At 42.6% G+C, this 22724-nt stretch overlaps 1 protein-coding gene and 1 pseudogene across 1 annotated transcript; both read right to left on the bottom strand.

Annotated features, from left to right (window-relative positions):
• Window positions 1–5329: 5329 nt before the first annotated feature.
• On the bottom strand, window positions 5330–14454 carry LOC130679738 (uncharacterized). The gene is given in 5 exon segments (XM_057489177.1): window positions 5330–5808; window positions 5811–6310; window positions 9058–9152; window positions 13535–13902; window positions 13905–14454. Coding segments are annotated over 5 exon segments (1992 nt in total).
• A 5611-nt stretch (window positions 14455–20065) lies between these two features.
• LOC130680080 (olfactory receptor 18-like) lies at window positions 20066–21003 on the bottom strand (annotated as a pseudogene).
• Window positions 21004–22724: the final 1721 nt, after the last annotated feature.

The raw sequence follows: 22724 nt of genomic DNA, 5'->3' as shown, positions 1-22724 counted from the left end.
GGGTAAATCAATAAAGAACATGTGATACATATACAAACAGAATGGAATATTATTCAGCCTTGAGAAAGTTGCAGATCCTGATATGTGTGACCATTTGTGACAACATGGATGGTCCTTGAGGGCATCATGCTAAGTGAGATAACTCAGACAATGAAAGACAGTTTTGTGTATGATCTCACTTATATGTGAAATAAAAGAACAAAATTAAATTCATACAGAGACCAGATTGGTGGTTGCCAGAAGCAGGGAGGGGGTTGTTCAAAAAGGGTGAGGAAGGTTAAAAGGTGCTAAGTTTCAGTTATAAAATAAATAAGTCCTGGGGATATAATGGACAGCATGGTGACTATAGATAATAATACTGCATTGTACATATGAAAGTTGTTAAGAGAGTAATTCATAAAAGTTCTTATAAGAGAAAACATTATAACTGTGTGGTGATGATGGATGTTAACTAGACGTAATGTGATGATCCTTTCACAATATATAAAAATACCAAATATTTTCTGTTGCACACCTGAAACTGCTATGATGGTGTATGTCAGTTCTATCTCAATTTTTTAAAACGGTGATCCAAGCATCCCGGGTGGGGGGACTGCAGTGAATCCCATGCTTTGCTGCCTGGATCCTCCCTCAGTATTAAGGGATCACTGTCCCAGGTGCAGGGGGGTCCCAGGTGAAAGCCCTCAGCCTTCATCCTATAGAGAATTGCTCTCTGATAAAGGAAGCTAACCCACCCAAGGCCACAAAACTCAGACTTCATGCTGCGGGAGCCTAACTGACTGACATCCCCCTGTATCCACCAGGATGCTGGCACCGAGGTCCCTCCCCAGCCGCTACCAGCAAAGGGCTGGGCACAGCAGGATACCAGGGCATGCCCACTGCACAGTGACACTGATGACCGGGACCAATTACCCTGCCAGGCGTTGACTCCTCTTCTTGGCAGGAGGGACATGAAGTGGCAGGCAGCAGCACAGCCTGAAAGTTATTGGGGCTTTGGCCATGTCTCTGGACATGTTACCCATTAAGAATCAAGACATCTAGACATGCAGAGGCCAGAGTGGTGTATCCTGAGGCAGAAACTGCCCAGCAGCTCACTGGGGGTGATGTCAGGCAGGGCCACTTCTGCTTCCAGCCCTGGATTTCAGGACCCTTGGGCTCTATAACATAGTGACACACACATTATGAGTGTCATTGATTTGGAGTGTATACTGTGTCCTGTGAGTTATGTGACCACAATGCACTGTGTATTCAAATGCGTACACTAAGTATAATCATCCTCTGTGGAGTTAAACCTGTTCGCATATTTTCCATCAATTTTGCTAGCTAATCATATACCATACTCCCTTTAGACTAGGTTTCACCTCTGACATCCCCTACCTGACAAACTTCATAGATGATCGGTATTTGTCACCAATGTTTCCTCAATACTCTTCAAGCCACTCTACCTGGGGTGTTCTGCCCCTACCTCTCTATTTATAGGAATGCATGGAACCTTCCTTAATATCAATAAATGCCTCCATGTCACCAGGAGATGTCAAGAAATGTTTCTCAGTCTCATTTGGTTAGTTGTTTCAACAGGGGCAAAAGCTATTAACCCCTTTGCTTTCCTTCAGAAAGGACCTCTTGGGCTCCAGCACACTGTGGGCGACCAAGGGATCCTTGAAATCTCCAAAGATTCTTCAAGAGAAGAACATCACAGAAAGTTGCCCCCAGGTTTTGTTTCCTGCAGAAATCACACATCCCTTAGGGGACTCCTGGTTATTTGAATTCAAACCAAAGAAAGAGGAATTTGTCCTTGGAAAAAACACCTTCTTCATCCCCCACTGTTGCTGACACAGACAAAAATTGACTGGAAACTGTCCATTCTCTCATCTTTGTACCCAGATGGAGCTGAATTGTTGGGAGAGAGGAAAGCCAATAGAACATTTCACTTAACGAGAAGCTCTGAGAACTCAGCCCTTGAGTTGATCATAGCATGTCCCATTGGTTTTCTTCCTAGAATTCTCTGATCCCAGCCGAGATGCAAAGCCAATGGGCTTCCACAGGACAGACTGCAGAGACCAGAAAGATCAGTGATAATGACCAAGAGGGTCTCTGTGTCCCGGTGAGGGCTGGTGGGATAAGAAGGAAAAGAGAGCGTGTGGGTACTGGGCTTTGCCTCCAGAAAAATGAGACGGGGACCGTCCCATGTTCGTTTAGTCTACAGAGATGCAGCCCTGTGGCTGCAGGTGCTTTGGTTTCTATTTAAAGCCGTCTTCTCCAGCTCCTGCTGTGTGTCCTGCTCTGTCTTTCTGGACTCTAGTCCCGCTCTCCATCAAGACTTATTTCCAGGAGTCCCCATGCCTTCTCCACTCTTTGACATGAATTGTAGGTTATTGTTTGATCTGTTATGCAAGAAGTGTCTATTTTATTTCTCATATGATTGGGTTTTTCTACTGTATTCCTATTTCTGTGGCAGACTCAACTTACTGATAACACTTAATAATTCTTGGTTGATTTCTGTTTCAGTCAGGTATCTTCAAGATCACCTGAAAATAATATAACTATTTCTGACGTTTGGGACGCAGGCTAGTTTCCTTTTCTCATTTTACCAGTCTCTTCAATGTTCCAGAGATTATCAAGAATACCAAGTGATTGCAGTTGCCATAGACTGCATCGGCTTCTTCAGGAATCTAACTCAGGGAGTTTATTTTTTAATATAGAATATCCTGTTGTTCTCAGTTTTATAACAACCATTCCTCATTGGGTTAAGAAATTGTCCTTAATTTCCTCATTTAGCCAGAGGCTCAGTCCTGGCTGCTAAGCACAGGAATGAATGTTACATTTTCTGTCATGATTAGGGTTATGATTTCCTTTCATTGCCCTATTTTTGTGTTGAATTATCTTAACACACATCCTAGTATTAAGAAGCTTCCTGATCCTAGAATAGGCGTTACTTGTTCATGACATACTATTCTTTTAAAACAGATACGGGTCCATCTTATTTACCCTTAATACTCTGTTTTGTGCTTACATTCAGGCATACGATGAGCCTGAAGGTTTCGTTCTTGTGCTTTAGCTGGTGCTTTTGGGCTCAGCCTTTATTATACATCTAACCTTTATGAGTGTTGAGTACTTCCTGTGTGCCAGGCATCATCTATGTCCCTGGAAAGACAGTCGTGAGCAAAGTGGTCACAACCTCTGTTGAACAAATGCAAATAGGACTGTTTGTACCTGTGAGTAGGCATTATGGGATTAGTCTGAATAAAGGTGGTGAGAGTGGGCATACTTTCTTGTTCTTGCTTTAGAGGAGAAGCTTCTAGCTTTTTGCCACTGAATATGATGTGAGCTGTGGGTTTTTCCGGCATGTTCCCCAATAGTATTTTCTGACCTCACAAAGAGAATGATAGCAGTCACCAATTTTTTTATATGAGCATCTCTTTGTTTTATTAGCTATTACCAAATTGGCCTCCAAAGAGTTATGCAAATTATCCTGTACCAAAACTATATGAGTGCTTATGACCCACCCGTCCTTAAGCTTCAGATCTCACATTCAAGCCTTTAATCTACCTGGATTTACTCTGATACAAGTTATGTTTCAACTCTTCACATGTCCCCTGCACCCAAATATATTAGGTAGTAAATAGAAATTTATTTATGAGTAAATTCGCCCATTCCCCACTGGCTTAAAATGCTACTTTTATCTTTTTTTTTTATTAAGGTCTCATTGATATACACATATGAGGGTTTCACATGAAAAAACAATGTGGTTACTACATTCACCCATATTATCAAGTCCCCCACCCCACACACACACCCATTGCAGTCACTGTCCATCAGTGTAGCAAGATGCCACATAGTCACTACTTGTCTTCTCTGTGCTACACTGTCTTCCCCATGACCCCACACACCATATGAACTAATCATAATACCCCTCAATTCCCTTCTCCCTCCCCACTTGCCCTCCCACACCCCTACCCTTTGGTAACCACTAGTCCCTTCATGGAGTCTCTGAATCTGCTGCTGCTTTGTTCCTTCAGTTTTACTTTGTTATTAAACTTCACAAATGAGGGACATCATTTGGTACTTGTCTTTCTCCACCTGTCTTATTTCACTGAGCATAATACCCTCTAGCTCTATGAGGGCCTGTTTTTAAGGACATCCATAAGATGGGAGAAGAGCAGTAAAATAATGCTTGGGTTTATGAGATATTAATCAAAATCACAAATCTTCTCTCAGTTTCCAAGACAGTCTTCAGACTTAAAGCCTGAAAGAGACTGAAGGGGAGATGGGTCCCCCTTTGGAAGCCCACAGTATGGTTTTCTCAGTGGTAACATCCCTCTAGGACTGCGCGCGGGGACACGTTGATGCTGTCAGCCTCCTTCCGTCCTGGAGTGGGCAGTAATTCGCTTTTACCAAGATGAATATTTATGTATTGATGTCTGTGTTTTCTTCCTGCTGTGCCTTGGCAAACACCACCATCTAAAGACTTAACACATCATCCGATTTCTTTATGGTGAGGCAGACAGGAAAATAGACATTCATCGGGGATCCACCAATCTTGACATACTCTACTTCCCCTGAGCTGCTCAGCATCACATACTGAGGGGGCGGCAATCCTGTGATTCAACTCTGACTCTACTGAGCTGTAATCCAGGGCTCTCTCCTGACACTGCACTTGAAGGTACGGCCCCTTTCACCCACATTTCATCACTGTCTGGACTCCTGTGGAAGAAGGCAACTGGACCCAACAGTGGATTTGATGCTGGTTGGTTCTGATACTCTGGATCCTGTGGTTTTTGTATTTCTGCTAATACACTCTCTTCACTTTTTGGAAATGTAGTAAACAAACATATGGAGAAAAGTTTGACCTCACAAATAACCAAATAAATAATTTATCCTTCAGTGTATTTTCTGTTTGGACATATAAATCCAGGGTTTAAACTCTAAGAGGGCAAAGATTTTCATCTTTTATTTTTTCCACTGACTGCTCTGCTACCGACACCTGTAAGAGCCTGGCACACCACAGGTACTCAGTAAATACTGCCGAATGAATGAATTTGATAAGAACGACCAATGATTATTAATAAAAGCCCATAAAATCACGCTCTATTGCAAGACTGTCATTCAGCTTTCTAGTTGGCCCTGACCCGCAGTACTGGAAGTCTATGCGGAGGTGCAGTGACGGGTACGTAAAAGGAGGGCATGTGGAGAGCAGAACTGAGATAACAGAGCACCCACCGTAAGGCTTAAGCCCAAATACTTGTCACGCAATTCCCATGAATGTCACTTACAGAGGATGGGTGAGAAGCAAAACTCAATATTTCTCAGCCAGCCACTGCTACCGCCATCAAATCAAAACCCCACAACCAGCCTTCTCTTCAGTGATCATAGAGTTTTCTCCCAAAAGCTTTTTTCAGGCCCCCTTCATGTCTTTGTTCCGCAGACTGTAGATGAAGGGGTTCAGCATGGGTGTGACCACCGTGTACATCACCAAGCCAATCATGCCCTTCTGAGAACGTGCATTGGAACTGAGATACACAGCAAGCCCTGCCCCATAGAATAAAGAAACTACAGACAGGTGAGATGCACAGGTAGAAAAGGCCTTAGGTTTCCCATTAGCTGATGGGATTTTCAATATTGAAGATGTAGATGCAATCTTGGTATAGTAGAAAAGGATCCCCGAGAAGGGGACAATGCCCAGAAAGGCAGCCACCACGTACAGCAGGGTGTGACTGCTGAGTGTGTCTGAGCTGGCAAGCGTGAGGGCCTGAGCGAGTGCACAGTACAAGTGTGGAATTACCCGTCTGGAGCAGAAGGACAGCGCGACATCAACAGACTCTTCATCAGGGAGTATGACAAGCTGATGAGCCAGGGCACAAGCACCAGGAGGCCACAGAGATGGGCACTCATGATGCCCGTGTAGTGCAGAGGGTGACAGATGGCTACAAACCAGTCATAGGCCGTCACGGTGAGGAGAAAAGTGTCTATTCTTCCAAAAACCATGACAAAACACATCTGGGTGAGGCAGCCTGAGTAGTTGATGGACTTGCTGTGGGTCTGGATGTTCACCAGCATCTTGGGGACTGTGGTGGAGGTGAAACCAATGTCAGCCAGGGACAGGCTGGAGAGAAAGAAATACATGGGGGTGTGGAGGTGGGGGTCAGAGCCAACAGCTAGGATGATGAGCAGGTTCCCCAGGACAGTAATCAGGTACATGGACAGGAACAGCCAGAAGAGGAGGGGCTGCACCTCTGGGACTTCTGAGAGGCCCAGGAGGAGGAATTCTGAGACGCCTGTTAGATTTTGTGATTCTGTGTAGCTTTGACACCTTTGAATTTTAAATAAAGAAATAAAGAGAAAGTGGGTTGAATAAAAGGAATAAGAGTGACAACTATCACTGTATTTATATTTTGGATTTCAGTTTTTTACTGGTGAAGTATCCACATTGAAGCCCATACACCCCAGTGCGATGAGCAATTATTTCTGGACTGTGCTCCAATCAGCCTTCTTAATGCACACCCAGTCAGAGGTGCTCGAGTGAAGAATGTTAGAATAACAAGAACAGTAGAGATAATACATCCATGATTGCAGTAAAAAAGAGCCAACTCTCTTAAGTCAAAAGCATAGATAAGAAACATCCTTCCCCCTTAAGAAAAGGAAACAATTGTAGTGAAAGGAAGTCAAGAAGCAGTCAAATATATTTTAATCATATGAAGTGCTACGAATTCCCTTGATTTAGAATATTTATAAGGATTCTCTTAAGTGCTAGAGCTTGTTGGATGGATTTGGTTTAAAGTCCAATGCACATAAGCAGAGGATATTTTTATGTGTCACTTTTCTTCATAGGTGTGCCTCATTCTTTGATTTCTGATTTCCCTCCTTCATGGAAATAAGTGCTCACTTAAATATGTAGGTGGCCTTTTAAAAGTGATTTAATATATAACTTGTATCCTTGGCTTTCAAGGGCATCAAATTTTAATATAAACGGTTTAGCTAAATGCATAAATCACTCAGCATTGCTGATCACAAAGACATTGTACAATGAACCTGGGAATGATTAACAGTGAGGAAATTTTAAGGAAACATCTTGGATTTTTAATTTTATACAGTTATTGAAATTGACTCCATATAAGCTGGCATGTGAGATCCCTCTTTACCATTTCCTTTTACTCTTTGTGCAGTAGCTTGGTAATACTCTCATGTTTTTCTGATGAAAAGAATTTGTTAACCAGCCTTCTTAAAATAATATCACTAATTTGAAAAGCTATCTGAAGCCATATGTTTACTGCAACATTATTTAAAATAGCCAATACATGGAACCAATCTGTGGTCATCAATGGATGAATGGACAGCAATGTGGTACATAGACACAATGGAATATTACTTCGCCATAAAAAGAATGTAATCTTGTCATTTGCAACAATATGGATGGACCTAGAGGGTATTAAGTCAGATACCAAAGAATGAAGCAAACCCATGTAATAAGTCAGAAAGAGAAAGACAAATACCATATGATTTCACTTACACGTGGAATCTAAAACACAAAACAAAACAAAAACAATGGAAATAGACCTAAGGGAAATTTGGAACTTAATAAATATTTGGTCACTATTTTTAACAAGAATTTCAGTCACTATTGGAACAATGTACTTAATGAACTATCTTACCAAAATCTCGTGGATTATGTGGTAAGGACATCAAAAGCTTTCCTATCTCAGGGCACTGAGGCATGGAATGACTTCAAATCCAAAAATGCAGCTAAGCCCATGCAATAACATATACCTCTTCTTTCTGTTTCTGCTTTCAATTTTTAACATTTTTGAGCATTGACTCCCCTATACAGAATTTTATTGTTGTTAACAATCATTTGATCAATAAATATGAGAGATGCCCTCACAAAAAAAAAAGAAAAGAAAAGTATACACTTCCAATTTCCAATGGTAAAATAATAAGTAACCGGGATGTAATGAATATAGTCAAGATATTGTAACAGCTTGGTATGGTGATAGCTGGTACCTAGAATTGTCATGTATATAAATGTTGAATCACTATGTTGTACACCTGAAATTAATGTAATGTAATACTGTGTGTCAACTACCCTTCAATTAAAAAAAAAATCTCTGCCATGACTTTCTAATAGTTGAATGCTGCAGAAGCAATTACATGAAAAATAATACATCCCAAAGAAAGTCCATGACATAGATATGAACAAGTGTTATTTTATCTTGTCTCTAGTCCTCTGAGATGTTCCTAAAATAAGGGATGAAACACAGGCATGAATAGTCCCTGCGTGTGGAAGCTTATTGTCTATGCTTTGTTTCTGTGGACAATGGAAGGGTCTCTTCATTATTTAACAGAGTGTTTGTTTGTTTCTGGTGATTCCTTTTTGCCAATCAGATAAATGCTCTGGGGAATCAGACATAAAGGATACTAGTCATTTTTCTCCATACACCAAGTACCTATATGTACAAGGTAAAAAATAAAAAACTTTCAGGGAATGTAGGGAAACTGTAACTTCAGATCACCGGACATTTATGTCAAATGACATGAAGATCACACTTATAATTAATACTACTAATGATAAATTTTATTTTATGCATCCATCATGTAGGTATCCTATAAGGTGCATGCATTATCTGTTGAAATGTTACTCATGGCATTGCACCAATTAGGAATCAACTCACATGACAATTGTAAGTCTCAGAGACATTAAGACCTTGCTCCATGTCACACAGATAATAAATGGAGCTGACGGGATTCAAAAGTACATGGTCAGTGTGACTCCTCTGCATTCAACTTTGTTTCCTGGGCTTCAAAATGTTTTGAGCAGAGGTCCAAAGATCTTAACCACAGGTACATCTGAAAAATAAATTTAAAATATTTTCCAATTTCCAATTAGCAATGGAAGCCAAGTCCTTGACTTCCTGTCTCCTTTGGGATGGAGGGGGCTGTTTATACAAACATGGGAGAAGCAGACAGCTGCAGAGAAAACCTAGAGGGGGACCCTGAGAGAGGGCTGTGCTGAGTTATCCTGGACTGACCCTTCTGGGATCCCTACGATGTGGTCTAGGCTACTCTTCCAATAGCTGGTACAGCAGGGAATGTGACCCACCAGGAACCCCAAGTGGAGAGCACTGTGAGCTGATGGGGTGCAGGGGGAGGATATCTGCCTGGAATAACAGGGATGGGATGGCCGGGGACCCTGAGTCTGGAGTCAGACTGCCCAGATTCAAACCCAGCTTCATCCCCTTCCAACTCATAACGGGTGCAAATTCCCTTAAAAATGCCATGTTCCTTTCCTTCTCTATAAAATAGTAATGTGTGCATGTACACCTTGTGGAAGATTGTGCAGTTGGATGCCCCATACAATACCCAGCTCAGAGCCTGGCACTTAGGACACACCAAAAATGGTTCTAGATGTTGTACTTACTGTCCACCCCCACCTCTGGGATTCTTTTTGCATATTAGGGGCCAAATAAGCACGACCCATTTCCTGCTACCACGTGGGAGACGCCTGTATGACCCAGACCCGGTGTGGGGGGAAGCAAAACAGAGCAAGTGTTCTTGGAGCTGCAGCCTAAACAAGTGGTAGACTCCCCAGGGCACAGAGCCGGAGCTGCACGTCGGTGCCCTCCCGCCTGTCACGGCTGTGCTGTTTGCCCTGATGAGGAGGAAACGATACTGTCAGGAGCCCCTCCTCTATTCGTCGGCACCCTCAACACTTACGGGGCCGCTCTGTGACTCTGCAGGGCCATAACCACAGAGGGCAAATCTCCTCTTCCCCTGCCTGGCAGATGACAAAAGCTCAGGGTCTGTCCTCAGGACCTGCTGAAAGACACACTCAGACATCAGCGTCCTGATGCTGAAGACCGTGAGGGAGGGGCCACAGGCGCGGGACCCACACCATCAGCACTTTCACTCCGAAGGGCTGGAGACTCAGGCTGATTATTCACAGTTGTGGAGCCTCGGGGCCTCAAAGCACAGAGCTCATAATTAGGCAGATTGGTCCATGTGGTCTCGGTCCCTAAGGATTTCCAGATACAGCTAAAGAGGGGAAAGAGAAAATGCACGGTTCATCGAAGAGCCTGGGGCTTCCTTTCCTTCCTGTAATCCTCACTTCCTTTTGATTAAGAGACATCGGTGTGGTTTTTTATTTCATTCGTTTACTCTGGTATAATGTATAGAACAGCAATTGGCCATACTAACCCTTTTAAACTGTACAGTGCTGGGGTATTAGACACACTCACATTGTTGAACAACCATCCCCACCATCCATATCCAGAACTTTTGCATCTTCCCAAACTGAAACTCTGTCCCCATTAATCAATAAAAATTCACATTCTTCCCTCAGTGCAGGTCTACCAACCACCATTTTACTTTCTGTCTCTATGAATTTGACTATTCTAGATACTTCATAAAAGTGGATTAAAAAGAATTTTGTCCCTTTGTGACTGACTTATTTCACATTGAATAATGACTTCAAGGTTCACCCATTTTGTAGCATGTGCCAGGATGTCTTTCCCTTTCACGGCCGTATAATATTCCCTTGTATGTGGAGACACTGTGTTTATGTTTAGCCATTCATCAGGCAATGGACCCTTGGGAAGCTTCCCCATTTTGGTGGCTGTGAATAATGCTGCTGTGAGCATCATGGTACACTTACCTGCTGGGCTCTCTGCTTTCAGTTATTTTGGGCACATGCTCAGAAGGAGAATGCTGGATGATATGGTCACTCTATTTTAGATTTCTCAGTTATTTTTAGTAATGAGTTGACATCTGTTTGGTTTTGGTATAAGGCTGCAATTATTCTTATTAAGTGAACATTTCCCATTTCTCTCTTCCTTGTAAACATTTATATCAATTTGAATTGAGCTGTTCTTTCACTGGTGGAATTATGAAAACATTTTTATTCTTGTGTAGGAAATTTTAAAACACTGATTAAATGCCTTTATTATAAAAGAAATATATGTTTAGCTATTCAGGGTTACATTAGCTTCCTGAGCCAATTATGTTGGTGGGGGTGGGAGCGTTGTATGTATTTTCCTCGGTTCCTGTCCCTGCCACAGCCAAGAATTGAAGGGCAGAGACACAGTAGTGAATCAGAGTAAAAGTTTTATTTAAAGAAACTTAAAGAAAAATGAAGGCAACCTCAGAGAGAGAGGAGCACCCTGAAAAGTTTAAGCTTTATTTAAAGAGAGCAAGTGCACACTTGGAGAAAGAGACTGTGAGCTACCCCAGAGAAGAGGCACACTGAAAGTTTGGGATTAAGTTTTAAGGCTACGCACTTAGAAAGTGTGGGCGACCTCAGAGAGAGGAACACACTGAAAGGCTTAGGGTTTGGAGTTTTACAGACACTTGAGGATTTTCAGGAACCAACAAAGGACCAGGTGCAGACCAGCCAGATTGTCCCAGAATGTTCATCGTTGTTAAGACATTAAGTTTCTTTCTTTTTTTTAACTTAACGCAAGAAACACACTACATTGATTCCTTTCCAGGATATCATCTTCTGTCTGGAAGAATATCAGTCAAGACTGTCTGCCCTGCCTCCGAGGTGGGCTGAGTCACTGTCCATTTGATTAAAATGCAATATTAACTTTAAGACAGAATTCTTATTCCTGAATAAACTGGGCCTTTGAGCAAGCTAAAGTAACTCTCACAATGGTGTGTTCTAACTGACACAGTGAAAATATAGGCTATGCTGGGATACTTTTCTTTATCTGGGGAGGGAGCATTCAAACTTCTAGGCCTGGTTGCTCCTGGCCTTCTGAGCTTTCTATTTCTAACTGGTTAACTCTTTGAGTCCCTTCTAGTTGGCTTACTGGCCTTATTCTCTTTCCACCCCATTCATACCTGTTTTCCTGCCTAACAGTTTTAGTTGGTCCTCAGTTTCTAGGAATTGGCCCTCTTCGTTTATGTTTGTACATTATTAATATTTTTATAGCATTCAATTATTTCTTTACATCTCTATAGTCATGACAGTTTTATTTCCTAATGTTATTTGTCTTTTCTTATTCCTCATTAAATCTTGAAAGAGATTTATAGGTTTTAATAATGCTGTCAAGAAAACAATTTTTTAATTTATTGACACTTTTTACAGTACTCTTCTTTATTTAATTGATATTTGTCATTATCATTATTTCCATCAACTTGCTTTGGATTTACTGTAGTACTATTTTCCTGACTTAGATGCAATGTTCAGCTCATTACTTGTATGCCTTTATAATTCTTAAGGAAACACAATGACATACCTTGTAGTTATATTAAGTGAATTGTTTATTATATATGTATAAATATGTATATTGCTTCACATACTAATACATATATATTACTAATATATAATTAGTATATATTAATACATAATTAGTATATATGTATGCTAATATATGTATATGTATACATGTGTGCTGATATATACATATCCTAACACATAGGTATGTGTGAACTTTAATCACGTATGTAATATGATTGGGGAAAGTGCACAAAATAGGAAAGATCATTATCAGAAAAACGGTGGGATATATCTGTGCTCTGAAAGGTCCTTGTCCTGCCAATGGGTTTCAGCCCTGGGCAAGTTTGCTACGGATTCAGTGTGACCAAATAAATGACAATAAAACGCTCTTGGGGGTGAAAGGGTTACAATCAACTTTATTTCCATGGTGGCAGGACAGTCACTAAAATCCTGTCCACTCAGAGCGAGTCTGCATGCAGAAAGCCAGTCCCTGCCTCTGGGCCCCTCTGCCCTCACAGCCGTCCTCTGTGCCTCCGTCCCTGGCGCTGCCATGACTCCAGCCTCTGCTCTGCTCTCCTACAGCCGTGTCACCGTGTCACGCAGAGCACTGGGCAGAGCTCTCTATATGGTGTCAATAGAAACATATTGCCCACACGTGTGTAGTGAGCCAGCTGACCAGGGCCAGGTGAGAATCCTGGCAACAAGAACCTTCATTTTATCCACAGTCCTCTCCATCTTTCCTTGGAAATATGCATCCAATTTTCTCTAGAAAAGTTCCAACTGTTAGCAGTTTGTTCAAACTATTAAAAGTGTCCCTTTCAATTAAAAAAAAACCCTCTTTGGACAGGAAATTAAATACTCATCCTATCTGCTCAGAATGCAGTCAAGATCATTAAGGGGAAAGATATTACCGTTTGTCCAGGTTTCAAAGGTATGGTTTAGACCCTCCTAACAAGTATAAACAAATGAGGGGAACAGGGAAGAAGTGGTGAGTGACAAGCAGGAGAGGGTTACGGGGGTTTGGTTTCTCAGGGACACAGTGAGACCGCTCCTGACCCAGAGCCCTGGGGCTGAGGGGGTGAGAGGGGTGCGCTGAGGGATGACAGACAACCCCGGAGGGCCGGGTCCTGGGTGTGTGTGGGCAAAATGATGTCTCATCTCCTTCAGAGCCATGCTGAGGGGAGCACCTGTGAGAGTGGAATGCGTGCGTGCACATAAACCACGGGACCGCTGATTCAGGCGTTTGGGTGGCATGCTGGGGTTTTGCTGCCTTTTCCAGTCCGCTGAGCAGAAAGGGCAGCACGGGCCTCGCCATCAGGCTGCCGTGCGGACAGTCCTCCACAGCGCCCCCTTTTGGTCCCTGTTCCTCAGGCTGTAGATGAAGGGGATCAGCATTGGGGTTACCACCGCATATGCCACCGAGGCCACCGCATCACTCCTCGGGGAAGACAAAGCAGCCGAAGTGACGTACACACCTAGGCCTGCGCCATAAAACAAGCAAACCACGGCCAGGTGAGAGCCACAGGTGGAGAAGGCTTTGGACTTCCCCCCTGCTGAGGGGACTCTCAGAATGGAGGAATCAATTCTATAGTAGGAGAAAATGATTCCTGAGATGAGGAGAAACCTGGAGATCGTCCCAACAAGAAATATGACTATGTTACAGGTGGAGGTGTCAGAGCAGGCAAGGTGAGGAGCTGAGGGACGTCACAGAAGAAGTGAGGGATTTCCACATCTGTGCAGAAACCAAGTTTGGACACCATCAAGCAGTGAGTCTGGGAGTCCAAAAGGCTGATGAGAAAGGACAGCAGGACTAACAAACCACAGAGATGGGGCCTCATGATGGCTGGGTAGTGCAGGGGGTGGCAGATGGCCACGAACCGGACATAGGCCATCACGGCCAGGAGTATGCTGTCTAAACACTCAAAAAGAAAAAAGAAGGACACCTGGGTGAGGCAGCCTGCATAGGAGATGGACTTTCTGTGGGTCTGGATGTTCACCAGCATCTTGGGGATGGTGGTGGTGCTGAAACCAGTGTCAGCCAGGGACAGACTAGAGAGGAAGAAGTACATGGGGGTGTGGAGGTGGGGGTCAGAGCCGACGGCCAGGATGATGAGCAGGTTCCCCAGGACGGTCACCAGGTACATGGACAGGAACAGCCCGAAGAGTAGGGGCTGCAGCTCTGGATCCTCTGAGAGGCCCAGGAGGAGGAATTCTGAGATGCCTGTAAGATTCTGAGGTTCCATGTAGCTGAAATACCTTTAGGAAAAGAAAAAATGTGTTGGAATAAATAACTACCACTAGTTATTTGTTTCTGTACTACAATAGAACAAACTATTAAAGTTTTTTATTTCTGTTTATTACAGTTATTTATTTCTGTACAATAGAACAAACTATTAAAGTTCTGCTTGCTTTTTCTTGTGATGCCTTTTGTCCATGAAGTTTACAGAGCCCCAGCCAGAGAACCTCTAACACCTCTCTTAATACAATATTTGTGCCTATCTCGGTAACACAAGTAAGAATTTCTCTAAGATACATTCAAGAAAGATAGTTGTTTCAGTTGAAAAAACAGATACATTAAATTTTACACCTAATTGCCTACATTTTTTTTCCCAAAGGAAAAATCAGGAATAATCAAGTAATTACTTTTATGTCAAGATATAGACCAGAAATATCCCTCAAGTTTGTCTAGCTATGGTCTTCCCATGATAGAACCACTTGAAAATTCCCATCTTTTACAGGGAATAATATTTCAATAGCTCATATTTCCAAAATGGTCTACAAAGTACATTACTATTCATAGGAAACCACATAGCCCACAGCATTTAGGTGATAAAGACTCCTGTACACCACGTGGCCCATTCCCTTAATTCACAGATGAACTCACCAAATCCTGAGAAGGAATGAATGGTTTTACCTCCATTTGCCCATCTAGGAGTAAAGCAGGTTTCAAAAGAAAGTACTTCTGCTTTGGTGGGGTGCACAGAGTGCCCAGATGGAAATCAGGAGACCTTTGGCTGAGTCCTTCATCTTTCATGTACTAAATACGAAGTGTGTGTAACTCTCACCCTCGCTGATCTGATTGGTGTCCTTTCCTGAGAAAGAGGGAGACTAAGTCCCAGCTCTAGGACATGGGCAACACCCAACAGAGGTCAGCACTTGATCAATAGTCACTCATGGTTTTTAAGTCAGAATTTGGATTGTCATTAGCATAGTGGACTGAGTGGATCATGTGCAATCCCAATAAAGGGTTCATGGTCTTTTATTCTGTTAAGTGCCAGAGAACTACAAGTGTATCGTGTCCCCAGGGAACTTGTTCCTGGGATAAGCAGAAATCATCAGGTGAACCTCAACCTATACAAAAATATTTCTTTCTCATACTCTTTCCTTTGTCTTTTATTCATTTTCATGGAGATTTTTCTCCACAGCTTTTTCCCAATTAAGACTCTATTAAATGGAAAATGATGGGCCTTTGGAAAATTCAGGGTCTGTATACAAACACTGATTTGTCTTTTATCTCGCATTGCAGAATGACACTGGAAGGAGGGAGATTAAAGGCAGAAGGTATCCAGTGTGCGGAACACATAGGGCATGTGCTCTGTTTCCTAGAACCAGGGAGTAATCTATGTAATATCTAATAGAAATTGTTGTTCTTATAGACTACATTGTGCCAAGCAAAGTGCAGGCTCTGGGGAGTCAGGAATGAATGAGATTCAGTTGTCTCCCTCCAGGTACTCAGATTCGACTTGCATAAGGACAAAAATAAAATATCCTCTCAGAATCAAATGAAACCAGGTCTACAGATCACAGGATATCCAAGCTGGGTCTCCGGTGCATAGCCTTGATAATAATAAACGTGTCTAATTTAATTTGCTCTTACTCTACTCATCCATCATGTATATTTTTCCCAGATTCAGGACCCATTATGTTGAAATCTTCCTCCATGGAGTTGTGTCCACTAGACAGCAGATGACAACACTGAGGATCAGAGATACTAAAATCTTCACCGGTGTCACACAGATAACAAATAGGACAGGTTAGATTCAAAGTTAAACATTGGGTCTCTGATCCATACACTGAAACTGTTCACTATGTACAATGAGAGACTAAGCAGACACCCAGAGTCTGTGAGCTCCCTGCAGTTACTGTCGAGCCGTGTCCTGGTGGGAAGGGGGCCAAACCCTCTGCCTTTTGGTCTCCCTCAGATAGAGAGGGGATAAGGGGATCGAGGACAGAATGCAGGCAGGAGTGGCCTTGGCAGCAAAATCAAAGAGCAGGGACAGGAGAGAGGTCTGGGGTGCATTCTTAGGGCAGCACTCTGGGATTCTGCCTGTGCCTCAGCTGTAACCGCTGCCGCTGGCTCCGCAGGGGCGACTCCCTGCTCTGCACTGTGGTTCGTCAGGAGCCCAAGGAGGGAGCGCAGTGACCAGTGCGTCTCTGCCTGGAATGCCAGGGAGAGAAGTGCCAGCATGGGCTGGGAGGAGAGACGTGTCTGGGTGCCCTGGGAATGGATGGACTCCTTCCTGCTCCGACGGGTGGGGCTGGGGGATTTCTGCGAAGGCAGGACCATGTGGGAGAACGGTAAAGCTGTGAATAAGAACTTTCCTGTCCCCTCAGAATCAAGAACATGATCTAGAACATTAGCCAAGAATGTGAGCTGAGCTCTGCATATGGGTGCCTCCCATTCATTTGTCCTGAATATCCTGCTTATCTTCATGGTGAAAAAAAATACTCCTGACGGTCCCTCCTCCCTCCATTGTCTCCATGGGACCCACCAGGCAGTCCCGTGTCTTTGCAGTAGTGTCACCAAGGAATGAGCATCTGCTGCCCCTGTCCTGCCCCACACGGGCTGACGGTTCAGGCTCTGTCCTCGGGACTGGCAGGAAGGCAGAGTCAGCCGTGGGCCTCCTGATGCCGACAGCGGTTCTGGGAGAGGACAGAGATGCAAAGCCCCTGAACCTGGGCTAAATGGTAAAGGGCTGGAGGCACAGGCAGATTACTTACTCTTATACCTCCTCAGGACTCAATGCACAGAGATCCTAATTAGCCAAACGGGTCCATGTTCCCCCGTCTCTGATGACTTGGGATTATAAGAGGAGGAGGTAAAGGGAATGTATTAAGAAGTGCGGATGCTCCTGTTTTCAGAAGCAAGCTCCCCTGTGCTACTCCTAGCGTCCACCTCACAGACTTTTTAAATTTATACAACGTTTCTTTGTCAGTTAGAAGAAGCAATGGCCGACTTGTATGTCTGCAAATTCATGGAATTGATCATACTGTCTGGGGAGAATTATGTCTCTTATACCAAGAATCTCATACAGTTTTCATTTTCTCTGTTAAGATTTATGTCTCTAAGGAGAACCTCCCATTTTTCTCTCTGTAGTCCTGCTTTTGGGTTATGGATGGTATGTTTTTTGCTAACTTGAATGAAAACCAAAGTTTTAATTTTTCTGCATGCATCTTTTTCATGAAATAATAGTCTACTTCAGTGTATTTGCAAAATAAAAATTTGATGAAATATTATATGGGGTTTCACAGATGTCTGAAGTCTCAATGGAGGCTGTGGTCTTTTCAGGGCATGACTAACAGGGGATCTGATGCCAAGCTCAGCCCTGTGGCAAGGCCAGGATTCAGTGCTTCTTGGGCAGTCAGCTTTGGGCATCTTTTAGTTTCCTGCCATGTGGGCTCCCCACTGGTCGCTGAAAATGTGGTGGCTGCCTTCTAGCAGAGTGAGCAGGTGGCAGAGGAGAAGAGGCTGGCAAGTTGAGAGTTTGAGTCTATGTACACATTAATGTTGTAGTGTGACCCAGATATTTTTGACCTTTTTACTCATTGCATGCAAATCCCGAAATCCAGGTCAATGAGAGATGGCATACACAAGGCATGAATACAGAAGGCAGGGGATGTCAGGAGCAGCTTGAAAGCTGCCCACCCTCAAAACCTCCCTCCATCAGGGATTCAGGCTCTATGCCCAAGACTAGAGATGTCTCTCTTGCTACCATCATCTCCAACTCTCCATATCAGCATCTTCTCAGCAAAAGTTTGCTGCAGAAGAACTGGCACATGGAAGAAATTACACTGTTTTGAGTGTTTCTGAAGACCCCACACTGTTTCTCTTGGCCATATGGTCAGAAGTCTCTCTTGCTTCTCTTGCACCAGCAGGAGCCCTCCGCTGATGTAAAGGTGAACTGCAGTCGTTCCATGTTGAAGGGCATTCAGCAAAGATGCTTAGAGGCTTCTGATTTCTGCTCAACTAGAAAGGGCTCATCTCTCTCCCAATACATTTCTTTAGAATCTCTATTTTTGAACCCTTGAATAAAATGTGCTTTGGGCTTCTACAGAGGGCTAGAGTGGGATGTATGGGTATGAGGACCTGATGCATCTTTCTAAATATCAGCTCTGCAGCCCACCTGGGCCAGAGTTCTCGGAATGAGGAACTCAGAGATTGATTTCTTATTAACTGATCATGAGGAAAATCTGAATATAAAATCAATTACTTTGGAAATCCACTAGAGGCTGTGGTGACCATTTCTTGAAATACACAAATAATGAATCACTATGTTGTATACCTGAGTCTAATAATAGGCATCATCATGATCATTTTGTGATAAACACAAATATTGGATCATGTTGCTGTACACCTGAAATGAATGTTCTGTTGCAATTATATCTCAGTGATAGAAAAGAGGAAATTCACACAGAGCCAACATTTAAACCACACACACACACTAAAGACCTAGCTCCAGGAAGTAGTGATCACACTGAAAGCTAAGAGTTATAGGGGAAAGGGTGGGATAGAGTACTTTGGTGAGAAGAGGAATCAGCCATTGTGTGCCATGCTCAGGTCTGAAACCCTAAGAATGGGCTGCTGCCCAGACCCCTGTTTACCTCTGCTGCTGCTCTTTCATAACAAAGATCTGTCGACATATATGGTGCCTCTGAAGGCATTATGGTGAACCTGACTTAAGACTGGGTCTATAAACTGGATAATGCTACTGCCAGCATGGAGGATGCCCCTGACTGTAAAGACACTGACAGGGGGAAGAAATTAATAAATATGGACAGGATAGAGAAGACCTGCCTTGAAGTACATCCACTGGTATAGAAAGAAGGAAGAGAGACACAGTGATGCAGAAACCAACAAAAGGAGGGAGAGAAGGTGGAAAGATGGGAGAAAAGAAACCAGGCTGTAGCAGAGGAAACAAGAAGCTGAAGCAGAAGTCCACAGTTGACCCAATCACACCTCCAAACTTCACTAAAAGGCTTGTACGAAAAAGGGTGCTATTGGCCTTTCTATTTCCACAACATAGGTTCTGAATTAACTTTAACATCTGCGCTTAGGCTCCAGTGCACATACCTTTCCATTTCAAAAGAGTCCAGTTTGGACAGGAATGTAAATATTCACCCTATCTTCTCAGAATGTTCTCAAGATCATTAAGGGGCAAATTTCAAATACGTCTTCATCTGAAAGGTAGGATTGAGATTGAAAAACAGAAAATAATTAATAGAAGAATAAAGAAGCAATAAGTACCAAGAAAGAGGGAGCTCTGTTTATTTTGCAATGATAGAAGAAAAACTACTCCAGACCAAGAGACCTGGGTGATGCATGAGGACAGTGAGAAGGGTGGACTGATGGACGATCGCACGACATCCCGGATTGGCTGTGATTTCAGTGGTAAATCCAGAAGCATCTTCCGATTCCATCACTTACACTAAGAGGAAGAATTTTGTAAACAAAGGCAGAGAACTAGATTACTACATATTCACTATGTGCCTGGAGACTCAGAATTTCTTGTTGTGCATGTTGGATTTTGCTGCATTTTCCAGTCCTATGAACCAAAAGGATAAAACATATCGAGATCAGGTTGCTCTGCTGATAATCCTCTGCAGTGCCCTCTTGATGTCTCTGTTCCTCAGGTTGTAGATGAAGGGGTTCAGCATGGGGGTGACCACCTTGTACATGACGGAGGCTGCCGCACCTTTCCTGGGTGACAGGACACAGATGAGCTGAGGTACACCCCAATGCCTCTGCCATAAAACAGGCAAACCACGGCCAGGTGAGAGCCGCAGGTGGACAAGGCTTTGGACATCCCCCCTGTCGAGGGGACTCTCAGAATGGAGGAGACAATTCTAGTATAAGAGTAAAGGATCCCTGAGACTGGGATGCCACCAAAGATGGCACTAACAGAATAGATTAATATGTTACTGGTGGAGGTGTTGGAGCAGGCGAGGAGGATAAGCTGAGGGACGTCACAGAAGAAATGAGGGATTTCCACATCTGTGCAGAAGGTAAGCTGAGACACCATCAAGCAGTGAGTCAGGGAGTCCAAAAGACTGACGACAAATGACACCACGACCAGCAGGCTACAGAGGCGGGGCCTCATGATGGCCGGGTAGTGCAGGGGGTGGCAGATGGCCACAAACTGGTCATAGGCCATCACAGCCAGGAGTAGGCTGTCCAAACACCCAAAAAGAGAAAAAAAGGACACCTGAGTGAGGCAGCCTGCATGGGAGATGGACTTGCTGTGGGTCTGGATGTTCACCAACATCTTGGGGACAGTGGTGGTGCTGAAACCAGTGTCAGCCAGGGACAGACTAGAGAGGAAGAAGTACATGGGGGTGTGGTGGTGGGGGTCAGAGTCGACGGCCAGGATGATGAGCAGGTTCCCCAGGACGGTGACCAGGTACATGGACAGGAACAGCCCAAAGAGGAGGGGCTGCAGCTCTGGATCCTCTGAGAGGCCCAGGAGGAGGAATTCTGAGACGCCTTTAAGATTCTGAGGTTCCATGTAGGTGGAACACCTGTTGGAGAAGAAGATAGAGTTTGAATAAAAAAACAAGAATACAGGCACTGAGTCAAATTTGTATTGCTTATATTTTGTATAAAAATATATGTATTATTTAAAGTGTGCAATATATATTTATAAATATATTTTGTAATGCATTTAGTATTAACATAGATTGTATATTGTGTGGAACACAATGTGTAATAAATATTTTTAATTTGTGAAAAGTTTAGTTTTTTGAATTTTCTTTTTTTAATTGAAATATATTTGATCTGGTTTCAGGTGGACAACATAGTGATTAGACAATTCTATACTTTAGTAAATGCACACCATCATAAGTGTGCTCAGTATCTGTCAACATATGAAGATATTATGATATTATTGCCTATATTATCTATGCAGTACGTTTATCCCTGTGACTAATTTACTTTATAATTGGAAGTTTGTACCTCATTATACCCCACACCTCTTTTGCCCATCTCCCTTCTTCAGCCCCACCAGTTTGTTCTCTGTTTTTATGACTCTATTTCTGTTCTGTTTACATTTTACATTCTACATGTAAGTGGTATCTTATGGTATTTGTTCTTCTCTTCCTGATTTATTTCACCTAGCACAATACCCTCTAGGTCCATCCATGTTACAAATGGCAAGTTTTCACTCTTTTGCATGACTGAATAATATCTCATTGTGTGTATATAGGCAGTAAACTGGAATATCAGCATTAGCAATTTTTTTTCTGGATGTGGGGAAAAAATACAATAAAGAAATAGTATTCCATCAGACTAAAAAGATGTTTTCCAACAATGGAAACCATCAACAAAACAAAAAGGCAATCTACTGAATGGACAATATACTTGCAAATGACATATTTGATAAGGGGTTAATGTCCAAAATATATAAAGAACTCATACACCTCAATACCAAAATATATCTGATTGAAAAATGGGCAGAGGACCTGAATAGACATTTTCCCAAAGAGGTTATGCAAATGGTAAGCAGGCCTGTGAAAACATGCTCAACATCACTAATCATCAGTGTATATATTTTTGATTCAAGAAATTCACAAGTAAAGTATTCACACTTGAGGACAACACACCCTGGTATCTTCAGCAATATTTCTCATTTGCAAGCTCTTCTGAAAACTCATTACTTCTTGATATCTGTCTTGTTTATCTGATTCTGAAATGAACACAGTAAAATATCAGCCAATGATTCTAAAGAAAATTATGGAGTAATAAATATCCCTCTCTTTAACAAAAAAATGACTCTCCAATTAAAGTACATTAACAAGCCCTCAAATCTACTTTATCTTATCCAAAGGAAACACAAGAAATTGTACTGATTTGGGATATAGCCTTAACCTTAGGGAAGTTAAGGTTTTGAAATTAAAATTGAATGTGCATAACCTGATAGTACTTTTTATATGCCAATATTTTCATAAACTTTTATGATAATTTGGTATGACACCCATTTTCTCATGGAGCTGTGAGCTCACTCACATGGGTGGGTCCTCTGGTCAGAGGCTTCTCAAATATAACTCAAATGTATTACTATTTCATCATGGTGGAGTTCATATTTGGACAAATATGTTTTTGTTACATGCACAGAAGCCTTCAGCATCCATAATCCTGAAGATGGTATTAGTGATTAAATGGTTAAGTAACTTACAGTGAATATGCTGTATCTTTTTTGTTGTTGTTTGATAGAATAAATTTATTTTTATTGCTATGTAG

This window comes from Manis pentadactyla, chromosome 12 (genome assembly GCF_030020395.1).
Source record: "Manis pentadactyla isolate mManPen7 chromosome 12, mManPen7.hap1, whole genome shotgun sequence".
In the NCBI taxonomy this organism is placed as follows: Eukaryota; Metazoa; Chordata; class Mammalia; order Pholidota; family Manidae; genus Manis; species Manis pentadactyla.
This window is presented reverse-complemented; position numbering and strand designations above follow the sequence as displayed.